The following is a 24,598-nucleotide window of genomic DNA, read 5'->3' on the forward strand; positions in this document are numbered from 1 at the left end:
GGATAGACGTGGTAACCCGGGAACGTGGGGAAGAAAAGGGACAGACAGACACGAAGCTCCGGAGCTTTGTGTCTTTCCGTTCCTTTTTGTCCCCTGCTCCAAGGTCTATAATTTTCATAAACACTGAAATGCAAGGAACACACTGTTGCAAGCAAACTTTAAGTGCATAGTTGTGGAAAGTCGCACTAGGTCTTTTCGATTTGCTTGCACTGGCCGATCTAGTTCAAATAGTGTAAGAACTGACTTGTTAGATTCAACCGGAAGTTGCATGGACACTGAACTGGCCTGTTCGATTTATTCCAGTGCTGCACGAGCTCAGCCTCAGTTCCACAGACTCTTGCACTGGCCGAAGTCAGTTCAGCGTTCATGCAGTAACAGATGGCAACTCTTCGGTCTTTCGGAAACCAATTACAGGGTCGTTTGTAACGCTGCAGCTTAAGTTCACGCAGCCGCAGCCCGACTTGCGCACTGCTTCTGCACTCCTCTGAACTCGGTCTGAACTGGTTCAAAGCTTTCGGGCCGAATCATGCATGCCTGCTCTTGGGGTCTACATGGTATCACAAGATATTAACAAAGCATAAATTGTAGTGGAAATTGCGTGCTTATAATTGCAGGAAGTAAAATATTCAATTTTTCAGGAAACTGTGGATTATACATGACTTATTGTTGTCTTCTTTTCCCCTGCAGATGCCTTCAACGAGCACCTATGGAGGCATCCTCGAGAGGCCACTCCAAGGAAGAGGACAGCTCGGGTGAATCTACTGCAGTATGCAAATTTGTTAATATCCTACTGCATGATATTAAGTAGAAGTTTGACTTCTAAGCTTGCTTAGAGGTTAAGCTTCTTGTTGGTGTTCTGCAGATGCCAATTTGCGTTCACTAAATACATATATAACCTGAAATGACCTGGCTCATGCTCATTCTTTGCATGACAAATGCATGCGAATTGTTAAACCTGCAAAGATACATCCATCCGTTTGCAAACGTTGGGCACCATGTTGATTCCTATTACTGCATCAGAACGGATAAACCTTTAAAGATATAGGTTTCTCTATCTGAACAGATGAACATGCATAAATATTGGTTCCTATATCTAAATAGGTCAACCTGTAAGGTACGGGTTCCTATATCTAAACGGGTCAACCCGTACAGCCACGGTTTCCCTTGCCTAAACGGGTCAACCCGTACCGGTACAGGCCCCGTATCCGAACAAGTTCCTGTATCCGAACGGGTCAACCTGTATAGGTACGGGTTCCCAGTAGCATACGGGAGACCCGTGTCCCGTAACACCGTATGAGATATACGGGTCAACCAGTATGAATTTTTATACGGGTTTTTTCAGTAGGGCAGTGTCAGCTGTTGCTTCAGAATAGCAGCAAACGCTCACACGGGCGAAGACTAAGCTTAGTATTGCGGCGTTCAAGGTTTTATTCTAAAGGAGCGAATTATTGTTAGCATTTTAGCCGTATATTTGTGCACCGGGATTTGTGCGGCCTTCTCATATGACTTTGGGATCCGGCCGCGTTTTGTGATGTATTCCTTAAAGAAATACTGCAGCCTGCTTCGGAAAATCAGAAAGCTTTAATTAAAGATATTTTGAGGGCAAATTTTCTATCGACAGTCAAAATTACAATTTATCACTATGAATCGGGAAACATTCATGTACATGCATGAAAACACGTACGCAAACCCACGCACACGCGCACAAGAACCCGAACGGAGCGTGCTGCACACGTAAGCACGTCTATGCACACAAACACCTTGATGCCTACAGGTTCAGAACTGTGAGGACACACAGGCACAACTCGGATATGCAAACGCGAATCCACACTCCCGTACAGAACGTCGCAAGCATACTTTGCCACAATATGAAAGACCCCTTCGCCGAGTTAATTTATGGGGGTAGAGGGGGGGGGGGGTGCTAACCCCTTTCACGCCAGAGGCACTTATTATTACTGTATTCAGAAGGGGAAGAGGACGAAAAGTCATTTCTTTCCTCATCCCATTTACTTTTCTCCTGGCTAAATCGAATCCGGCAAGGCCGCCTGAAGCTGCCTTGTGAGATCAGATTTTATAGCGTTTAAAATTATTCATACAGAATTAACTCATCCATTTATGCCAAAAGACGAAAGGCGTATCAAGTTTCCCATATTATGTGGTAGCCTCCCATGAGAGGGTAAATCTATAACGCGTCGACATCACTCGGACCTCCACTCATGAGCAAAATTCAGCGTCGTCACTAGGGTCACTTGCTGTAAGATAAGTGGTGTCCTTTCCCGTAAGAATCTTGTGTTAGGTTGTGTCGTTACCATTGAACTAAGGCATGCAGTCGAGTTCTCCGGTTTACATTTTGAGCTATGTAGATCCCCGAGGGGGAACTGTATTTACAGCCCGCTATTTAGAACACTATGGTATACAATAGAATGCTATAGAATACTATAGTATACGAGACCGTCCGGATTGCGGAAGTAAGATCAAATACTTTTTGGGAATACATTTTTCTCCACAAAAATCAAATGCCCCTGGCGCTGACAGCTTTTGCGTAGTTGGAACGGCGGTACTCGCGCAGCCTCGGGGTTTCCCCCATAAAATCAGGAGGAGTGGCCGAAGCCAACTATTGTCGTGGAAACCCAATGAGGTCGCGCAGATGGTTATCTCGGCTCCATTTGCGAATCGGGTATCTTGGTGTGCCGGAGGCTGCTCTGTCCCTCGGGGTGGCGCGAAAACCCCACGGCATGGACCCCGCGTTGCGCACGTGTTCTCTCGGACGTGGGGTTCCCCTCCCTCCCCCTCCCTCCCTCCCCCCCCCCCCCCTCGCGGTAGGATTTGACACTGTAGACGCCCTGCCTACACCGTAAATGAGCGGAGTAGAATGTGCTTTACTGGTCAAGTATTTGGCGGAAGTAAGACAGCGGATTATGAGTAGAGCGACAGAGCAAAAGTAGGGCCTCGTACACCAGTTTCCGCTTTATGTTTAGGCAGTGGGGAAGCGTGGACGAGGACGTGTTGCCTGTTTATATGCACTAACATGCTGTTTACAAACAAGCCCTCGTTTGCCCACACCGTCTGTGGGTGGAGCGTGCGCGGGAAGTTTAGTTTAGATTAGTTTCCTTTAGTTCCAAATTTAGTTTAGTTCAAAGTGCACTTGAAGCACAGAGGAGGCAATGTAATTTTTTACCAGAGACACCATATGCTTTCTAGATGCAGCGACGACCTAGGTGCGTGTAATGAACTTGTTTAACCTGTCTTGATTCAAACGGCCTGAGCGAAGAACAAACGTGTTCAGGGCGCTTTAACTCATCAATCGTGGTGTCGACGGGCTCGTCAAAGAGAGCATTACATGTAGTCTGTTAGTTCAGTTGTCGGCTGGTTGAACGTATAGGTATATCATTTGATTAATGACACATTGATATGTTTTCACGTGTGTGAAGGTAAACATTATTCTCCTTAATGACCACAACTTCTATGCGTAGACTGCGCGACACCATTAACGTGAACTCGTCTTTGGCGCTTTTTTGTAACTGACTTCCAATACGTATTTGCGGGCATCAATATTTTCCACTTAAGGTAGCACCGCAACTGAGGAATTTCTACCGTTATAGCAGTCTGATGACATTCCTTCAATACTAAAAGAAAAAAAACAGGGAAAACCATAGATGGCTCGATTGCGCTACGACGGTCGCTGACTACACAATACGCATAAACGAAATTAATTGAAAGAGGCATGCTATGTGGATAAGAAAGCGCGACAAATGAAAAAGAATTGAAAACACACCGATGTTCATCATTTTGAAGTCGCGCTTTATTTGCCACGTGAAAGCAGCTCTTAAAAATGGGGTTCCGCTTGAACGATCTTCGTAGAAGAAACGAGATCTACGACGCTTTTCGGGCCCCCTGCTGACAAAGCATAAAATCATATTTTGATCCTATAAATGGTCCTGCCGAAAGATGAACGCCTAAAAGCCCGCCACCACAAACCCGTGGGAAGAACCTGATTTTTATTCCCAGATTATGTAGCACGTAATTCGGTAATAAACCTTATTAAGAATATAGGAGCTAATCAAAAGTATGGTTTCAGCGTCCACCTCTGCCTCACGCAGTTTGCGGAAATACGCACACAATGGTACCAGTTATGTTGCTTGGATGGCCGCAAGTACCGCGGCACATGTTGTGTCCTGCTATTATTGCTGCAAGGTAAATGTCCCAAAACATCCTTCTTTATTTTCTGTTTATTTTTCTTTTACTTTCGCTCACTGTAGTTACATTTCTTTTCTGCTGAAGGCGCTGAAAAGGTGCACACAGGCACACACCAACAAACACGCACGCACGCACGCCCACATACTTCCACGCACACATTCGTGCACACTATAACTTTATCAACAAACAGCCGCCCAGACACTCGACAACATGTAGTGGGTGAATAATATTAATAATATTGAATAAAACAAGACGCAACGGCACTTGTGAAAACTTTAACCGCTTTAAACATAGTTTTTGGATTATCAAGCGCGCCCGCCATCAACTTCAGCTCACTCTATCAAACCAGGCGAACAAAGGCCCTATCGGCACGCTCGGAATTGTGGCGGAACAAAGAATGCGATTAGTTTCATTTGAGTTCATTCTTTCTAGCGAGAACAAAAAAAACCCTTGCTGCTATTTTTGACCGCACATCTCGGTCGCACGCCTGGTGCCCCCCGAGAGCTGCTGGTGTTGCTGCTGCGGTGGGCTTGCGGACGTCGAGAAAACAATGCGGTAGTTGTACCTTTCCAAAGAAATCACATATAAAACCTTGAGAGAATGCGAGACCGTGCTGCTCATTCGTCCTGAACTGTTATTCTAGGGTCGGTGATTTCAGAAATCCACTATGCATCGTTTCGCTCTACTTCGCTTTACACTAGGAGCTGAGAGGAAGAATCATACGGCGTCAAAAGCGCACCAGCAAAATAATAAGATTTTCATTCACCATGCACAGGTAATGTGGGATCCGGACATTTCGGTGCAGGACGTTTCGGTGTAGGACTTTTCGGTGCGGACTTTTCGGTGCACGGACGTTTCGATGCACGGACTTTTCGGTGCACGGACTTTTCGGTGCGTGGACTTTTCGGTGGACTGGCCTTTCGGTGTAGGAAGCAAGCATAACATCTGAGGCCAGACCCAAGATTTTAATTTGAAACATCGTTTATTCACAAAACAAGTGCAATCAAAAATTTAGAAGGATACGTTACGAGCAACGCCTCTGAGAAATCGAAGAGCATGGTTGCGGTCATACCCTCTAGCGAGTGTCCGTAGGCGCTCGGAAACCTTCACATACTTTGTTGCCTGCTTGAATCGCTGCCCCATTTCAATTTGCGTGAGCCGTTGAAGCTGCATGCAGTCCTCTTTTTGTAGAACCTCCAGGAACCTCAAAAGGGACGGGTGCGAGCACTGCACACGAGGCTGGAAGCCCCTGTGCCATGCTTCCACCGAGTTGGTGGTCTTGGAGTCGCACTGGAGCACGGTGTCATGGTGATTCCAGAGTTCCACTGTAAACTGTGCGTCTCGCATTCCGACAGCGGTTGGCCGTCCTATGAAGGTATCCTCAAAGTAATCCATCACTAATTGCAGAGCTGAGTGTACGCTCGACGCCAATTCGGTGAAGATATCCTCCACATCACTCCGGGGTACCATGGAAAGAGCAGGTATCATGCGGGCCCCCAAGTTGATTTGAGGATCACAGGCATATAGTTCTTGCAGTCCTTCAGATTGAACCTTGCGATAAACGCACTGCGATATATGTAAGAAGCACCCACGCACGTCGGATGGTGGCAAGAGGGTCTTGAAAGCGTTAATGGCTGCAAGTTCGTAGTCCACTATTGTGGTGCTTGGCCTCGCAGACCCCTACACACTCGCCAATAAGGGCGCTCAGAGCTCGCGTGTACGTACGACAGTTTTTGCGGGTTAGCAGCATATAAGACGCGGGCAGAACAGATCCGATAACTTCACAATGTAGGCTGTAGCCTTGAAAGAACAGTTCTGGTGCAACCTTGACTGTACCGTCGGCAAACCATTTCTTGGATGTTTGAAGAACTGCAAGCATCTGCGGACTGCAGAAAATAAGGAAGCGGTCCTGATCTTGCACTGCTTCATATTAGGTGAGGCTTCCAGTTGAAGGGGAAAGCATGACACGCGACATTCGAGGCAGGAATGTTTCGGTCGTAACTTAACGTAAAAAAAATGGGGCAGTGTGAATCAGCCTTTTGTCTGGTATTAAAGGGAAGCTGAAACACTTCCTAAGAAAAAGAAAAGGAGTGAGTGGTGAAGTTTGGCGTATTTTTATTACTTGAATCTGAATATCAGGTTGGTTTGTTTCCGAAGATGTAACTCAACACAAGAAAACACGAAAAACCTCCGACCGGTCGTGATGTCATACTAGGATCTTTTGGCAGCCAAACGCGTGTCGCGCGTGTGGGCAGCACGTGCAATTCCAAGCTTGCCAGGTATATTTCCCCGCACTGACACCAGTCGTAACGTCTCTCTCTGACTTAAGAAAAAAACACAAAAAAAAAACAAGAGTGCGCGTACATAGCTTTGACAGGCGTTGTGGATACGTGAGAGCGGAGTTTCCGAAAACTCCTAATATGACGCCCCGCCCCGGGAAGGGGGGCTTCAGTCGTATCTTAAAATTAATTTCTGCAGGCTCCATGAACCATATTGAAAAATAATCTCGATATTTGTGATCCTGGAGGACAAATGAAGACGATTTAGGTGTTTTCCCTCAAATAAAAAACCGCTTCAGTTTTCTTCGATAATAATTAACTATGAGTCATATCCCATTATAGTGATATTATTTTATTCCAGATACGATGAGGTCACAAAATACGCTAAAAATAAGCTAAACAAATTGATTGACTTCGCAGTCTTTTTTTAAAAATTTGAAAACGTATCGCTATTTAATGCTTTAGGCAAACAGCACTCACCTTCTCTTTGAAGCGGAGCTCCTTGTCGTATTTGAACCCTTCGTGCAGAAGTTTGGACCCTCCACGTTTACTTCGCAAGTAGACCGTCATCCTAAAGCTACCATCTCGACTCAACCAACATCAAATGAAATAGGACGATTACATGCAGATGCCGCGCTTTTATCCTCGTTTCTGGACAGTAGTTTGCGCTGTACCAACGTCCCTGGGGCACCAGTAGGTTTTGGTTCTAAGCGGACGTTGTAGATAACTAAGTCTGTGGTTAGGGGTTGGTTTGAGGTTCTTGGAAGGGAACAAAAGACTTGTGCTTATCACACTGTTTCTGTAACTGCATAATGTTCAGAAAAACAAACGAGGTAGCTGTGTTCGACACGTCACTGTTTTCGTACCTTATCTTCTCGGCTTTAATTTCAACCCACTCTGTATTACACTAGTCTCGGGTAGTTTAGAAATATGATCCTCATTGTCCTTTGTTTGTCCCCGTCGCCCTTTTCTTTTTTTGTTTCCTAGTTTAATTCTTGGAAGGGTTTTGCCCTTTTGTGTCCCCTAGTGTAAGGGTTCAAAGTTGCTAATGGCTTGAAAGGATTTTGACCAATTCACTGTTGGGGCCTCCCTACTGAAAAAAACCATTTGAAATTCAAACGGGTGGCAAACTGGTCGCCCGTTTGGATCAAACGTGATTATGGGATACGGGTACCCGTTTGGAAACGGTACCCGTTCGAAACGGTAGCCGTTTGATACAGGTGCCCGTTTGATACGGGTGCCGTATGGTACGAGTACCCGTTCGACATGGCACGTGACCACACGTTTGAACGTGCCCTTCGAAATTACAAATTATGCGCTAGCCCTAAATGGGTATCGTCTGGGAGGTTGGTTATCTTAAACATATTTAAGACGTCCCGAAACTCATAAACGTATTTATAACATGGAGAAAACACGTAGAACAAATGCACTCGCGTAGGTGCTTGTAAGTGGACAGGAAAACCGACACAAAAGATTGTTTTCAATATTCCTCGAAGTTTATTACCTCTTCTGTAGACAAGTACAAACGTGCAAGCGATCTGTGAACACTATACAGTTAGACTTTCGGGGCAATTATTCTCCTGGCTGCCGCGCGAATAGGCGCTGCATAATTCTTTAGATAATTTAGAAGAGTACGCGTAGAAGAACGGTCAATCGTTGCCAACACGTAGGTTGCAGTGCACTTACCATAACAATAGCGGACTTGAAAGAGGTAATCCGCGATATTTGTCGACACGGTCAAAGCAGGACAACCACACAAACACAAACGAGAGGGAACGGCTCCTTGGAAGTTTCAACACGATGCGGCGCACAAGCTGTCATTTGCCGAACCCAACCAAACCGCGAGAATTTGCCACTTCTTTGAAGAATCGCTCGTTGCCGACATACACGTGGGTCTTTTCGAACACTGATAGCTTTGGTGCACATCCAATACGTTGTCGAGACATCCCAATAAGACCGCAGGGCTAGGCGACAGATTGAAGCAGGTAGGACGAGCGAACTTCGAGCAGCAACTGACAACAAGCAGACAAAGAAAGAAGCGGCTGCAAGGCGCGCCCTTCCGGATCTCGATGCGTGTGTGTAGCTCGCGCGCTGTTGTGGGTCACGTGACAGGGGTGACAAGAGAGGAGGGAGGGGGCGAGGTCAAGGCGCTGGGACCACCGGGACAGCCCCTCTCCCTCTCCCCAGGCATTCCAGGGAGATGCGTTTTTGTAGTCCCGAAGAACAAACGCGCGCGCGCGCGCGCGCGCTCGAACTTTGGAAATGGCGGCGGGGCTGCCAGAAGCTCGGCTTGCGCCCGAGCGAAGAAAGAACTCAGCGCAAGCTCGTAGTTTGAGTGCTGCAACGGCGGGCGTGCTCTCGCAATGCTCGATGTTCTTGCAGCCGCGTGTACGCGTGCTACCTTCGCTGCGTCTTGAATTAAAGTGAAAAGGAGTCTAGACGTACATTCTTTCACGCGGTCGCGTCTTCTGCGAGAGAGATTCGAGCTGAATAAGTAAATTGAGGCAACAAAGATGGACAAAGTATTAAAGGTCTGTCAAAAATATCGGCTCACCAACGTCGCGCGTTTACGTAAAACAAAAAAAAAAAAAAGGTGTTAGTTTTAGTTGCAGTATAATCGAAAATCAGCGCAATTGAAATATAAATATAATTACTTGCATTACGCGGACGATCTGAAGTCGATGAACCGGCGCTCCCAGCCTTCCGGAAAACATTGGCTGCCACGGCTGAAACGCTAGGCGTGCCCACGCCGCCGATCTGTACGTTCAATATCAAACGGGCTCCGGAGAGCCGTTTGATTAAACCGGTGCAGTTTGCAACATGGTCGCCGGTTTGAGCAAACGTGCGACAACTTTGCCCAAACGAGTCGCCCATTTGCCCAGACGAGCGACCCGTTTGCCAAATAGGTGACCGTTATGGCTCATACGGGGGACCCCTTTGAGCCATACGGGCGACCCCTTTGACAAACTGGTGACCAGTATGGTTAAACGGTTACCGGTATGGACCCGTTTATTTTCATATGGGCGCCAAATGGTTTTTTTCAGTAGGGCTTCGAAAAGGTGTGCACGCTTCGCTTAGGTGTTATAAAAAATATGTTTCACAAAAGACCGTGCACCGAAAAGTCCGTGCACCGAAACGTCCGTACACCGAAAACTCCGTACACCGAAAGGTCCGTTCACCGAAAAGTCCGTGCACCGAAAAGTCCTTGCAGCGAAATGTCCGTGCACCGAAAAGTCCGCACCGTTAAGTCCTACACCGAAACGTCCTACACCGAAATGTCCTAGACCCCCGTATCCCATAACACCGTATGAGATATACGGGTCAACCAGTATGAATTTTTATACGGGTTTTTTCAGTAGGGCTGGCCATGGCAGCGTAGGTCAGCCTCGGTTCCTGGGGGGCTTGCACGTTGACGGGAGTTTCAGGCTGCAATGCCCGCTGTACCTCGTCGTGCACGATCTCGGCGACTGACAGCGACGCCGGACGTTCAGCAGCGGTAAGCAGCTTTCGGAGCTCCTCTCGGACGACGTACCGGATAACGTCGTCCGAGAGGACATTAAGCAGCGTGGAGGCAACGACACCGGAATATAGTTGGTAGTAGGAGGCGCGTGCTTGGAAGCAGCGCTCCATGTTCGTTGCCTTCGTGACAAACGCTTCAACAGTGGTCGGCGGGTAGTGGGCGATGCCCCCAAAGATGTCGTCCCTCGCCCCGCGCATAAGGACACGCAGCTTCTTGTCATCGGTGGCTTGTGGATCAGCACGCGCGCCCAGTCGCAGGACGTCTTGAATGAAGCTGGTGATGCTTTCGTTGGGGCCTTGCGTCGCCGTCCGAAGGAGGTCTTCGGCTCTCTCCCTTCGGTGCTGACTGGCGAACGTCCCTCGCATCTCTCCTTTCGGCTGGTCCCATGGCGTAATCGAGGTTTCACGATTCTCGAACTAGTGTCGCGCCGTTCCCTTGAGGGAAAAATAGACGTTTCGCAGACGCTGTTCCGGAATCCATTGGTTGTGCAGCGCCACCCGCTCGTTTTACTGCAGCCAGTCTTCGACGTCTTCGTAGATCTTGACGTGGAAGGACGTCGGTGTACGAGGGGTGACGGGCAGGTAGATGACGGGGGCGGCGGTCGGGGTCTGCGACGACTGGGGGTCCACTGTCGGCTTCGTCGACTGGTTGGTCTTCTTCGGAAGTAGACCGAATTCCGGGGGCAACCCTTGAATACGGCGGCTGGCATGATGCTCCGAGTCTTCAACGGAAGGTCGTTGGGAAATGGGGCTTGATGAACGAGTTCTTGTAGGGGTACGCTGCACGGGTTTCATACCCCGCACCTCCACGAGAAATGTGACGAATTAAGGCGATGAGAAGGCGAAAACTGAACTGAATATAAAGGTTTAATGGGCGAAGGTGTGCCAACAAAATAAATAAGGTGTGCCACCAAAATAAGTATAAAAGCAGGCACACTTGGCAGAACTCCATATCTTTGGTGTTCTGCCAAGTGTGCCTCCTTTTATATATATATTTTTTTTAAATTCTGTCTTTCAAATAAACAATTCAGTTGAAAGTTACGCCGCGTCCTGTCTAGTTCTCCCTTCGTTTTTTGTCCCTGTTGTTTTGGCGTATTACCCCATGTAACGAAAGAGTGTCGAGGCAGCAGAAAAGCTGGCGGCGACTCAGCGGCGAAACAGAAAGCGCGAGGGAGACTGACTCGACAAGGTCGCAGGTAGCTGCTTATCTACCGTGCGTCACTATTTCGAAAGTTCGGCAAAGAAGGCTCGCGCGTCGCGCGCTCGGGGCGAGGATGAACTGGCACTTTCGAGAATAACAAAGCAGATGGAAAGTTACGTCTGGTGCGAGAATGAACGGGAATCTTCTAGAAGACCGTTACCAAGCGTTGCTTTCTCGGCTCTGCGGGCGGCAATATACAATTGAATATGTCATGTCGTTTAAGACCAGCATCTTTTTGCAATTGTTTTTGAAAGTTTATAACGCTTGATCAAAATCTATGCCTATATCTGTTCAGTTTAAAGTTCTAGTTATTTGATAAGTTAAACCTTGCCGACCGTAGTTCGTCCTTATTGCTGGCATCTCTCGCTTTGGATCTTGTAATGCATAGAGATTCAAACTATTTGTTGGTGCGCATGAAACACTCTTCCACCCGATCCACCCAACCAGCTACGAGTAGAAGAGCAAGAAATGTAAGGGGGTGCCCAACAAACTATACCATATGGTGTGAAAATGCCAGTGCAGCACAGCAGTACCGCCCATCCAAGGACAAACCGCAGAACAGCTGACCAGAGCAGCTGACCAGTTCTGGGAGGGCCAGCTGCCCAGCGCGTACCCTGACGACCAGATTAAGCTGGTCGACAGAGCCCGGGGGATGGCGAAGGGCCATGGCTTCCTGAACTAAGGAGGTCACCTTCCCAAGGACAAAAACAACGTCTATTCTTAATTAAATGAAGTTTGTTCCTTCTTGAGTGGCAGGAAACGATTTTGGTATTTGAAGAAAAAAAAATATTCTTATATGGCTGTTTTGTACTACGCAATTATTGGGAGAATGCGCAAAATTTAAAGTATTGTCGTTAACATCCGGTTAAGAGTAAAGTAGAAGCTCCTCCTTTTTCTACATTACTATTATTCACCGACAATGGCTTCCGATTTGGAAGGCGTTTGAAGAAGCTACGCTTTTCTAAATGAATCATTAAACACATTACGTTAATGACAAAACTGCAAATATAAGAAATAAAGTCGGAAGGTCAACTTTCTCACGGGAAAGAAGTAACTCTGATGTTTTGAGACATTTGCTATCGCAACACAAAAATGCTGACCTCTACAAACAAAGGGTGGTGTTTGGCTAGCTGGTGATGCACAAGTTGAGTTTTTTTTACTCAAGTTGCATCACCCCTACCATTTTTTTTTGTAAATTCATGAGTATAGTATAGATTTGACTTTGGTAATAAATATGACCTCTTCTGAGCTTATTCCTAAGAATAAATTTCATATTTAGAAAATGTCTATATCTTATAAACCTCGTGGCGCAACCCTGCATGCTAATATGGCTTCACTTTTACCATAAAAAATGGCATTAAGCTCCCCAATTCAATAGGCTTGTAAAGGTCGTAATTGCAATTAAGACAAACCAACTGTCCAACATTTACAAATGTACTGAAATTGCAATATTTTTTCACGTGTTTAAATGAGACAGTTTATTTTTTTTATTGTCAGGCGCAAAAGCAATCAGTCCGATGGTTGTAAAATGACGTTGCCACGAAGTTAAATAAACAAAAAAAAAAGGGAATAAAAGGGCAACTGGTAATCTCGGCTTTCCCCTCGACCTCTTACAATAACCATAGTTTTTTTTTTTTGCGAGTTTTTATACCTATTTATGAATAACACTTGACGCATAAATGACTGCGTAAGGAAATTAGCTTTTTGCTTATACATATTGTGCGTAGAATGTCTACTGATAACAGCCGTTATTAACAAAACTACTCGGAAGGAAACGTATCTTATTTTTACGCTTCATAAGTTGGACATCTTTCAGAGTGTACTCTTGTTTCAACTAATGCCTTAGAACAGAAGAAAAATTTCTCAGCCATCTGAACTTTTAAAACCCTGCGTTCTAAAGCCATATCGGCCCCTTGATCACGGGTGACTGTTTATGTCCTTCTCGATGTCCTCCAAAGGGCTCGGTATCATCTGTCTTTCGAAGTGCCTGGTGTCTTTCAAATGGCCCGGTGCGATTGCTAAATTTAAAAGCTCAGGGTGCCTTTTGGTGTTATGTTTTCTCGAGGTTCCCCACGTGACGCATCTTAAGCCAGAGATGTAGCGGCTTGGCAGCGTTCCGGCAATCCTGTTAATATTGACTAGGGTGTTTGAAATGGGCACACTGCAGATCTATGTCAGTGCCGAAACGCGCGCCTCTCGCGGCGGCGTCACACGTACTCATCGGGAAGCGACCACGGCTGTCGCAGGTCGGCTGCAGTGGTACACCGATGGCTGTTGCAAGGTCGACATGTCTGCTTGGGCTATTACATTGGCGGAAGCACGGGAGCAGCGGAAGCGGCGGTGGAGCTCTACCGCTCTCCCTATGCTGACTCAAAAATTGCCGCGGGTGGCGCTGTTCGCTGGGCGATTGGTAGCAACTGCTAGCGGACGCAGGGTGCCCATATGCCAGGACGTTAACAACAGGCGTTTTCGCCCGTTTCGTTCCTTGTCGAATTTTTTTTTTATTTTGTTTTACGGGATGGTGAGGTTGTTTTACTTAGCGTGCTTGACTAAAGCATTGCCCTTTATGTCCTTCATCCTTTTATCATAGTTATGCGTTTATAGTCCCTTGGGGAAGCTTTTGGTTACCCCGACATACGAGGCAGGGCAGTTACCAAAAGGATTCCTGTAGATAGGTCCTCGCGCATGTTTTAGAGCGCAGCTTTTAGGCGCCCGTTTCCGTGTTTTGCGGCGCCACCGTCGCCGTCGTCCTAGGCGTCGCCGTAGCAGTAATATATTTAGCGGGAAACTTGACGTCACGTAACCTTAACACCAATTCAATTACCCGATAGATTTAGCGGGCAAATTCAGTGTCTCCACTAGATTTAGAGGACAAGTTCAGTTTCTCCGACAGATTTAGCGGGGAAATTATGTTTCTCCGCTAAATTTAGCGGGAAAATTGACATCACGCTACCTCAACACGAATTCAATTCAACGCTAAATTTATCGAGGAATTGAAATGGTGTTGAGGTCAGGTGACGTGAAGCATCCCGCTTAATCTGGCAGAGAAACTGAATTTGTTCACAGGTGAAATAACACAAGGTCATGTGACCTTATTTTCTCCACTAAATTTAGCAGGGAAGCTGAACTGGTGTTGAGGTCACGTGGCGTCAATTTTTCACATAAATTTAGCGGGGAGGAGGATGATGCGTGGGTACGGTGGAGCAGGAAGGGAGGGTAGCCAGTAGGAGGAGGGAAGGGTACGGAGTGGGAAGGGGAGGTAGGAGGAAGAGGAGACCGGGAGGGGAAAGGGTAGGGAAGGGTAGGGAAGATGAGGCGCATTTCCTGCCCTCTTCCTCCCCTAAAGCTGCGCTCTAATTTCGCATTACAGAGATTTGTAGACGTCTTTCTATTCTCTTTAATGGGAAGATCCTTTGAAAGGCATGAAAGGTGGCAACTGGTCCACACTAGTTTCTGTGTCGCAGCTATGCCATACTTCTGCAGGACGCGATCATGTGTCTCGCTTGAGCCCTAATAACTTCTGCGAAAATTAGTTGGAAAAGATTGCCTGGATGTTCAACCACTTTCTGGATATTCCTCCTTTCTCTATCGTCTCCTTTTTTTCTGCCTCAACCTTTTAAGTGATATAGAGCCTAGTTGTTGCGACGTAGTTCCCTACTGATGTTACTTGCCAAGCCAGCTCAAGCAGTAAGATATGTTCAGTATATTCTTCGCGAAACACACAGAATAAAAAAAAAACAAGCAGCAGATGAAACGTTACGTATTCATCGTTTATTTCAGGTGTCGCCTCAAAGCAGTGGGGGCATCTTGTTCAGACAGGCAAGAAACGCGCCTGCGGTCTGTTTACTTGCGAAATTTCTAAAACCAGACTTTTTTTTTAAATATTATCATGCACAAGTGATGTCTCTTTCTTTGTCGCCCTGCTCTCAAAAAGAAAGAAAAACAAGAAGACGCACCATTTTATTCCGAGTCTCCGATACTCGTCCGACGATTCCAACGGAAAACAGACATCGCGTCCCTGCTGCTGTGTCCATGAAGCGCGAGCAGCACCACACCTCGCCTTGTTTGTTCTGTAAACACTCTTTCGCGTCTTGTTTCATTTCCCTAACTGCCACAATCCTTCCCTTGTGTCGAAGTATTTTTTTTTCTTTTTCATTCTTTCTTCCTTCTTTTACTTCCATATTCCAATCCAAGTTTTTACTGTTTGTAATTGTCTGCTTATCCAGGCGAATAGTTACAGCCGAGGAATGAAGATATATGTCGTTTTACTTTTATGATTCTGTGCGCTCGTGATGCTTTGTGATCGATGCTGTATCGTACCGGCCACGTACTGCAATATCAGTCTTCCTGACCGTTACGGACGATGCTGAAAGAATATCCTAGGTCCTGCCAGACTTATTAAGCTGCTTTTTAAGTCTCGGGGAAGTTTTTCTTTTATTTTTTGGCGAAACATTGTAGATTTATGTATTGCTTAAAGCCTTTCCTAACGTTTCCTAAGCAAAACGAAAAGGAGATTTTTCAAGAAGGTGCTATGTTCTACTTAGACATGCGTGTATGTCAATTTTCAGAAAGTACCCCATGAACTCGCCAAACGCGCCCTCTAAAAGCAAGTTTTTTTGCTTCTTTTACCCTTAATGCATCATTTTGTGCTTGGGAGTATTTTAGTTCGAAAAATTGTTGTCATATAAATCCTGCTTTTTTAAGTTTTAGGGCGTTGAAACTGCCAACCAAAATGCCTATTCACACGCAAACACATACAGTGAAGCCTCAAAACATATTTATATGTTGTCGTATTTAAAAACGTGAAATTCGATATGAATATAAAAAAGGTCTTAGCACGGCAAGCCTAAGAGTCATTATCTAACTTTGACCGAACTTATAAAAAAATAAAGAATAAATTGAATAACAGAACGGCTAAAGAATCTCGGTTTTGACACTGCATAGTTTTATTATGTGCCACGGCCGTCGTGGTTAAATCACATGAGATTTCTCGAAGAGCAGTGAATCTTCTCTTGTGCAATCCACAACGCGAGAAAGGAAGAGCTTTGTTTTAAGCACTCCCTTTTCCTCCCCGGCGCTCTTATAATTGTTCCAGAAAGACCGAGTATTACGAGACAAAACAAATCGTCAGCAGGGTTCAAATTGCAGTTGGAGCAATTTCTACCTATGTGGTATTTGAGACTCTGAGCACCAGGTCTGGGATATAGTAGCATGAACTCCGAGAGGTGCGAAGGTTATAATAAGACTCCTTGTTATTTATTTAAGCGAACTGATGTGCGTAGGGCTAGGAAAAAGGGATCAAAAGGGAAGCATTGTATTGGCAGCTAGGCTTACAAAAGGCTCAACGTTTCGTCTTAATCTGAAAGTTCTTCATTTGCTTCATATATTTCTCGTTTTTGTTTTGCTTCCCCAGCAAGCGGTCATAAAAGACGTCCCTACAGAATATTTCATCAGTTTAATGAAGGTCTCGCAACACCCGTTATTCGGTAAATCAGTCAGCTACGTTTTATGCTTCCTGATTACTCAGAATGGTTCGCGAACGGCTCATTTCTCCTCAATTGCTTGCTGTAGTATGCATAATTCAGAAATAAAGTTCTTCCTTATTTCCTAATGCGAACGGTGCAAGTCCACTGCACCTTTCTTAGCAGCATAAGTAACTATCCGTATATTTTCGGACATGAGGCAGCTTTGAATATCTCATCACTTTTTCGTTACGGAACTATTCAGAGATCATCGTTAAATGCACCAAGGATCCTTACTTTCTAGCAGGGACTCAAATCGAGATATATGTAGCCTTTCGGTTATGGTTGCGGTTAGTGTTCCCTGTTTAGATAAGTTTCGTTTCGCTTTTTTACGGTTTAATTTTTACAGTTTCAGTTGCCGGTTAAACGTTCCCAACTACCAAGCTTTTTTTTTTGGGGGGGGGGGGGGGAAGGGATTTTTTTAATAATAACTCGCGACACGTTTCAGACGCAATAAATACCAGGTTCCACTTTCCGCCAGCTCTGCATGATGGTGAATGGACCTCTCTGGAACCGGCAGCGCCACCAGTAAGCACTCCGGGACATTATGGGAACTGCAAGGATGCCGCCTTCTTTAGCCAAGCCAAGTCTATCCTAGTCAAGGTTTTGCATGCTATGTGGCGCACACTACCACCCGAACTGCAGCACCATCCTTCATTGATTGATCCATGCAGGCGAGCTAACAGTCTTCGAACTTTGTTAAATAGAGCTGCGGAAATGCTGTATTTTTGTTTGTTTTTTTAGTGGCGAAGGAAAATAAAATGCACAAATTATCTTAAGTGATCCCCATAGCAAACTTTAAGAAGAAAAAATAAGTTGGATGGGCTGAGGGAATGTTTATGCAGCCTGAACTTAGCCTCAACGGAGGACTTGTCTCTCAGCTGCAGATCAGAAATTTAGCCAATGCAGTACAACCGCTAGCCGGTACGATAATCATGCAAGTAAAAACGTGCAGGCGGATGGAATTGAACGAGGTAGAGGGGCTTAAAGTGATAAACTGGTATCCCGTTCACCAGGCAAAACAAACTCCACTTGTTTGAACAAGTTTGAATACTAGACACGTGACCGTCCAAATTCCTGAGGCTTTTACGCAAAACTGAGCCAAGATTTGTATTACCATCGCTGTATAAACACAATAAACTATTTTTTTGAATACTGTAAGCTCCAGAGGTCAATGTCTAGCTCCGATAAAAGAACAAAATACAGCACCGCGGTTGACCGTATCTAGCGGAGGCATTGCGAAGCTACCCGAGTTTTTGTCGTAAAAGCAGATTTTAGACTTAAACGAAACATAATAATCTTGTCGGTAGTATTATTAAAGATCAATAAGCAATAATTTTTGCGCGATACTTCGTTAAAATCTAGACGTAAATCTGTAAGGTCACGTGTCTAGTGGTCAAAAAACGTGCAGCATGTCGGCGGCAAATCGGGGGTCACTTTCAGCTGCAAAGTTATAGCTCTAAGGCTCTCTACCTCGTTTAATTGAACCCAAGATTTCTGGGATCTGCAGCGTCAGCTTTCGCTCCACATGCTCCGAGCTGGCGCGCGCTAGACTGCTCGGCTATCTCGGCAACTTTCTTTTCATTTATTGCATAATAAAAGCCCCATCGTCAAACAACAATTCAACACTTCACAAGTGTTTCGTAGAGTATATTAGAAGCTTCCCAATACAGTGAACCGTTTGCAAACGTCGAGCCATTCGGGTTTGGTAATTCCGTTTTGAAAACACGCTTTCCACCTCCTAAACCAGTTAAAAAAATGAAAACCGCTCTTGATTTGCATTAGGGTCAGCTTGACGGATAGCCACGTGGGACCTCCAGATACTACACTAGCCTATTAACATAAACATGTCGTACGGAACATGATCAGCGTGCACCAAAGCATAGCCCCCCCCCCCCCCCCCCCTTAAAAAAAAGAACAACAGAGTTTTAGACAAATATAAATACAAGTTCGGTGGTCTCGGGTTTTCTAGATAAAACAGAAGCAACTGACCATGGCACATTAACCCTTGGCTTGAGGACACAATTTAACAGTCAGCGTACCAGAATGTAATTTTTTTTCAAATAGTTTTTACTAACTGGGGTATAATCTCCCTTTTTACTCTCTTGAACACATGCTGGCCCCCACTAGGAACGACATTTCTATACATGAGCGTTTGAAATAAACTGGTCAACCAATCGCGTGTGTGCGCTTTTCTACTGACACTAAAAATTATTCAAAAGAAAATCTGGAAGACAAAAAAAGCTGCATCAACCACCTCCGTCTGATATCCAATGAATCTTTTCTGTTTGCCACTGTGGGACGAAACTACAAAATAAGGATAACGAGGTGGCACTTTTGTTTGAAAGAACGTTCGAATGAAGTGATGCTCTTGGTCTCGCAGAAAAAAGGATTGTGAAACCAGCTGCTTGACAAACAACTGCGAAAGCCTTGGTCCCCCATCCCGTGCATGGTAAAAGAGGTTATCTAGTCTCTCCCGCTCAAATTCAGATCTGCGATAAATTTTGCACGACTCGATAAAATTTCTGAATATTCAAGCGCGCACAGTGAGTGACCTGCAGTACGTACAAAATCTTAGTAATCAAACATATATTACATATTGTTGCCCTGTAGAAAATATACACTTCACGCTGCTTCCGGCTGGAAGCGCGCCGGTTTAGGTCGGTGGCGACTTCCGATCTATAGGATTTGTTTTCAAGGAAACAACCTAGTGGAACACCGAAGTAAATGCACGGCACCTGGTCCCAACAGACTTCTTCAAGTATAAAAAGACTTGTGGCCCACGCGTTGTGCTAAGCATCGCGGCACTTGCTTCGATTTATGGCAGCCCTAGTGGCATCACAAAAGTTTTCTTGCCAACGTAACAGCCGCACTGATAGCAGGCTTATCAGAACAAAACAACGCGTGTTTGTCTGGGTAGCTCACTGCCTTTCTCTCTTCGTTCTCAAGCTGTAAACTATGGCATTTCTTACCTCAGAGAAAGCTTCAACAAAATAGTTCAAAATAAATGTTAAGCCATAGCGGCGACATAGGGCACCCTTTGCTCACAGATGTTCGTACGCGTATTGGTTCCTTCGACTCCTTGTTGACAATGAGTCTGGTGGCGCACTGCAGCTACGCCATTTTTACTCCCTCAAAAATAACTTCACCCACATAGAAAATAATGTCATGCTTAACATGGCCAAAGTCTTTTGTAAGTCCAATTGCAGCAGGGCAACTTGGCCCATGCCATCGTGTATGCTTCTAAAACACTGCAGGCAACGTGCACATTGGTCGTGATAGATGCACCCTGGATGCCATTTGTCTGGCGGTTGCGAAAAAGCTTACAGGCGACACTCTGAAGCCGTTGCGCTAAAATGTTTGCAAAAATCTTGTAATCTACATTACAGAGGGTGATTGGGAGGTAACAAGAGACTTGACGTACTTTCGCGCATTCGTTGCTCTTGGTTACTAAAACAGTCTACGAGCGCGAAAATTACCCCGACAATGTTTTGCCCTCGTGCGCTTCAGAAACAACTTCCAGTAGAACGCTCGAGCGTCTTATTTGAACTTCTTATAAAATTTTAATCATGACCCATTGGGTCACGGCGTTCTTGAGTTGGGCAGTTCGTCAATTGCCCTCTCGACTTCTTGTAAAGAGAAAGAATGTGCGAGCTTTTCTTTCTCCTCGTCTACTAACTGCGGGAGGGAGTCAAAAAGTTTTCCACACATGGGGATCCTTCCTTCTAATTTTATCCGTCCCAAAAATCGTTTTATAGTAGCCGACAAAGGCTTGCCTAATATTAGTTAGGATGGCGCGTGTCACCCCTTTGTGCTCGATCCCGCTTCTCTCGTTACGCAGCACGAAGTTTTTCTCATCTGCTAAACATGGTTTTGTCGGTTGCTCTCCCATCTGATACTTCTCTGTACGAGCACGGAAAGCTGTTCCACGGTAACGCCCCAAGTGGAAATTTTCCAACCGCTCTTTGGCATCTTATAAATTTCTAAGAGCTATGCCGGGCCTATCACATTCTGCTCTTGACAGCGCTTCTCAAGCTTCGTTCAAGTTGCGTTCTTCAATTCGCGCCTCGAACGCTAAAATGGAAGATTATTCAATCACTAGCATCTTTAATTCCTGCTTGATGATCTTCGACATCTAAAAAATATCGTCTCTTGAGCTTTCTGAATACGTTTTAAAGAATATATCGACTTTTTCAAGAAAAAAATCCTCATCGAGAACCTCTGGGTTTAGCTCCCAGAGGTTCCAATTAAACTTATCCTTCTTCGGTGCGGTTTCCCCTATCATAATTGAAAAAAATGCTATGGTCAGAAGAAAAAGAATTACTGGCGTGACCTGGTCCCTTCTTAACCTGCTGCCAGGGAAGCTGACACATGTGTTCGTTCTAAGCGAGCGTGCGATGATGTCTGAAAAAGTGTGAAACGGATCTCGCTTGTTTCGTTTTTCACAGTAAAGCGTCGACCAAATCAAAGTCTTCGATAAGTTCACTCAAAATGCTGATACTTCAATCGTTATTCTGCCTCGGAGAATTCTAGCGGCTGGCCTAAGGACGCAGTTAAAATCGCCACAGGAAACAACCGCTCTGTCGCAATCTAGAAATTGTCGTAATTCGTTGAAAAAGGGAACACGGTCTTTAACCGCACTAGGCGCGTGAACGCAAATCAGGTGCCACATGCCAAGCGAAAGCAAAAATTTACACGTGTTGAAACGTTTTTCCGTGTCGGTGGCAACGTTCATTTCCGACCAGCGGAAAGACTTCTCAATAAAAAACGAAACATACTACAAAAAACCAACAGCATGTGTGACACAAACATCATACGACGGCGATGTGCAATTGCGACCCGCTCCTCCTCTGCCATTTTGGTCTCTTGCATTGCGAAGAAATCGTGTTTTTCCTAGATGCAATAATTGTTATAATCGATATTGCTTCTTACCAGCGTTTAAACAGCGAACATTTACCGATGCAACCGCAATGGTTCCTAGGAGCGTACCAATCATGGTGTGTGTTGCGTTCAGCCTTTTGCAATTGCCTTGGTAGCCCTTGGAAACCAGGCGTGGGGGTCTTATTTGCTGTCTTGCCGTTCCCGGTCGTCTGGAGGGGGGAAGGGCGAGGTCTCATAGCACCACCTGTTTGTGTCCAGCCAGCGGTTGGCAGCGGGCGTCATGCCCTTCACCGGTGGGGGGGTCTTCGTCATCGAGGTTCTCTTCGAGGCTACGCTTTACGAACTCCATGGCCTCGTCCATGCTCTCGAGTGGTCCGGGGAACGCCTTCTCGGCGGCCGGGTAAGGGACATCATGTGGAGCTCCAGGGCGCTTGACCGTCGTCACCGCGAGAGGGGTCGTTACACCGTTTACGTCGCAGCAGCCGCCAGTCATCTACTCCTGCCTCTTTGCGATCGAGACCGCAGCGGGGCTGCAGGCGTCCTCGGGGTGACAGTTCGGTTCACCTATGGGTGGAAGCATGGCAGGCGAGCCCTGAGCGGCGTTCTCGACTTCCTCGAGGTCCATGATGTGCTGGGACAGCTCATCCACCACAGCTCCGCCGGTCAGGCCGGCGTAGGTATTGATGCACGTCTCTTTCTTGTGAGCGAAGCGAGAGCACACCAAGAGCTTCGCTAAACGACAGTCGCGCCTTATGTGCATCGAAGGCAGACCGGTGCTCGCCCCGGGATGATAGTCAAGATGTTCACCCCCGAAGGGACTGCTGGTGCGGGACGTCGTTCGGCTTGAGGCCGGTCTTGAGCGTCATGCAAGCGACGCGAGTGGTAGACTCGAAGCCCTCGAACCCCTCCACACGCCACCTCTCTCGTCCTACGTCACCGATTTTGCCGTAAGTCTCGAGCAGCTTGCGCACAGCGTCGTCTGGCATGTGGAAAGCAATCCACTGCTGGCGGGTGCGTAATTTGGTGCAGCAGGGGTCAATGATGACGCACCGCAGTTTCTTATCCTCCAGTTTCTTGGCATTGTTTGAGAAGACGTACGTTGCTTGGATCTGAGGTTTTTCAGCGTCGCCATCCACAGGTGGTTAATTTGAAACACGCCGAGCAAAACTATGGCGGACAACACGGCGCAGCGCTTCAGTTCCTGGCGTAAATCTTATATCTGGTAGGACACCCCTTTAAATCGCAATGCAACAAATATGAGTTTAAAACTGTTACTCCCGTTTGAATGGGCGGCGGCACTTTCTTGTAATCCCCAGTATGTGATGGCGGTTCAGAGAACAAAGGTCCGGGGCCAACTAGGGCCGTTGTCGCAGCTCCGTTGGAGCCAGCCATCCTGGGACGTTCTCGGCGAGAGGCACGTGCAGAATCCGGCTAACTCGGCAACCTAGCCTATCAACACGATGGATGCGTGCGTTATACCTTCCTCTTCTGGCGTGTGGCCCACGCGCGATGGCCCATTCAAAGATTGTCCATCCTCCTGGATGGCCGTTCAAGAACAATGGCCCATCCAGAACGATGGCCCGTCAAAAACTGGGCAGTGGACTGACGTGCTGTAATTGAGACTTTCTCACCTTATGTGGGCAACGCAGTGCAGCACAGGGTGAGGCAAAGATTGGCTTCTGCCATACACAGGGATCCAACGGGAACGTAGACATTGTGATTCTCGCAGGCGGTACGGCGGAAGAAGCAGACGACGGAGCGGCGACCCTCACTGTTCCCGTAATGCCTCGCGCGCGCTACTTCAGGGCGCGCGCTTCCATAAAGGTCCATTTACCTCGTTTCTTCATCTGGCTAATGCAGTGAGGAATATCGGTGGTTTTGAAGGAAACGAGTTGGAGGGACTTCTCGAAATTATAACTTATTTTTTAAGAGCTTGGATGCGATACGTACTGAATACATGTACCGACTGTAGCTGTTTGGCATTATTTAGAAATATAGACTTTTCATTATGTGATCGGCCCTAATAAAAAAAAATCTGGCAACAACTTCCAGTGACATCCGATAAACTTCCAGTGACATCTGGTGAACTTCTTGTGAACGGGTGAAAACGGGTGAAAAGTGGTCAAGTTTCACCCGTTTTTATCCGAAATTAGCGTAGTTTACCAGTCTTAGATTTAAGATTTGCCTGAAGCTACTCTCGGTTATCAGATCTCGCTGGAATCTTACGCGCAGCCACTTTCGTTTACCAGAGGACCCGGCTTTGGTGGAAAGTTTACCGAAAACGAGTACCTCGTTTCCCCGTTTAAGAGACTTCACTGGAAGCCAACGCAAAGGGAGGGGGGAGCCGAGACGAGCCGGGGACTGGGTGTGTAATTATGTTGCTAAGAACGCACCAAGAACAAGTCCCCCCGCACCCTCTCTCCCTCACATTGGCTACTTGGGGAAAATTTGAGGGGGTCGGTCTGCTGTCTGTTTTGAAAAAAAAAACACGTTTTTTTTTGTCCGTCCACGAGCAACGGCCACGGACAGACGCTCATTGTCGGCTTCCCGTTCCATGTGTGCGACCTGCATCTTCCAGAGCAGCTGGGTGTGCGGAAAAAAAAATCTTTCAGCAACCTTTTTTTTTTACGCCTCTTTGTCCGTCCAGCTGTAGAAGCATCAGAGAGCAAAAAAGACGCCGGAGACGCAGGAACGGCATCAGGTACAACACCGTGACTGTGCATAGGATTTATCAACGACGGGGGTGTTCGTTTCGCGCGTTTGCGGTTTTCGCTAAGCGCGTTACTGACAATGCGTATCTGTCCGCGTGGCGCACCTGCGGCGACGGCATCAGGGACGACACCGAGGCTTTGCCCGTGATTTCTCAACGGCGGCGGATGTTAGTGGCGCGTTCGTGGTTTCCGCTAAACGTGCTGCTGACACTATGTGTGTGTGCCCATGGGGTGCACCTGCTCGGTTTTATTAGTTGAACTGGCGTACATCTTGGAATTTTCCCCGCG

The 24,598-nt window shown here is 46.5% G+C and overlaps 1 protein-coding gene across 1 annotated transcript; it reads right to left on the minus strand.

Annotated features, from left to right (window-relative positions):
• Positions 1–5,208: 5,208 nt before the first annotated feature.
• Positions 5,209–5,685, minus strand: LOC121838078. The gene has a single exon (XM_042294108.1). It carries the CDS (start codon positions 5,683–5,685, stop codon positions 5,209–5,211), a length of 477 nt encoding a protein of 158 aa, XP_042150042.1.
• Positions 5,686–24,598: the final 18,913 nt, after the last annotated feature.

The sequence above is a fragment of the Ixodes scapularis genome, unplaced genomic scaffold, assembly GCF_016920785.2.
Source record: "Ixodes scapularis isolate PalLabHiFi unplaced genomic scaffold, ASM1692078v2 PGA_scaffold5__190_contigs__length_132052651, whole genome shotgun sequence".
Taxonomy (NCBI): domain Eukaryota; kingdom Metazoa; phylum Arthropoda; class Arachnida; order Ixodida; family Ixodidae; genus Ixodes; species Ixodes scapularis.

Bases quoted from the DNA above. Each gene is read 5' to 3' on its own strand.
- LOC121838078 (XM_042294108.1), bottom strand. From the start codon at position 5,685: ATGATACCTGCTCTTTCCATGGTACCCCGGAGTGATGTGGAGGATATC.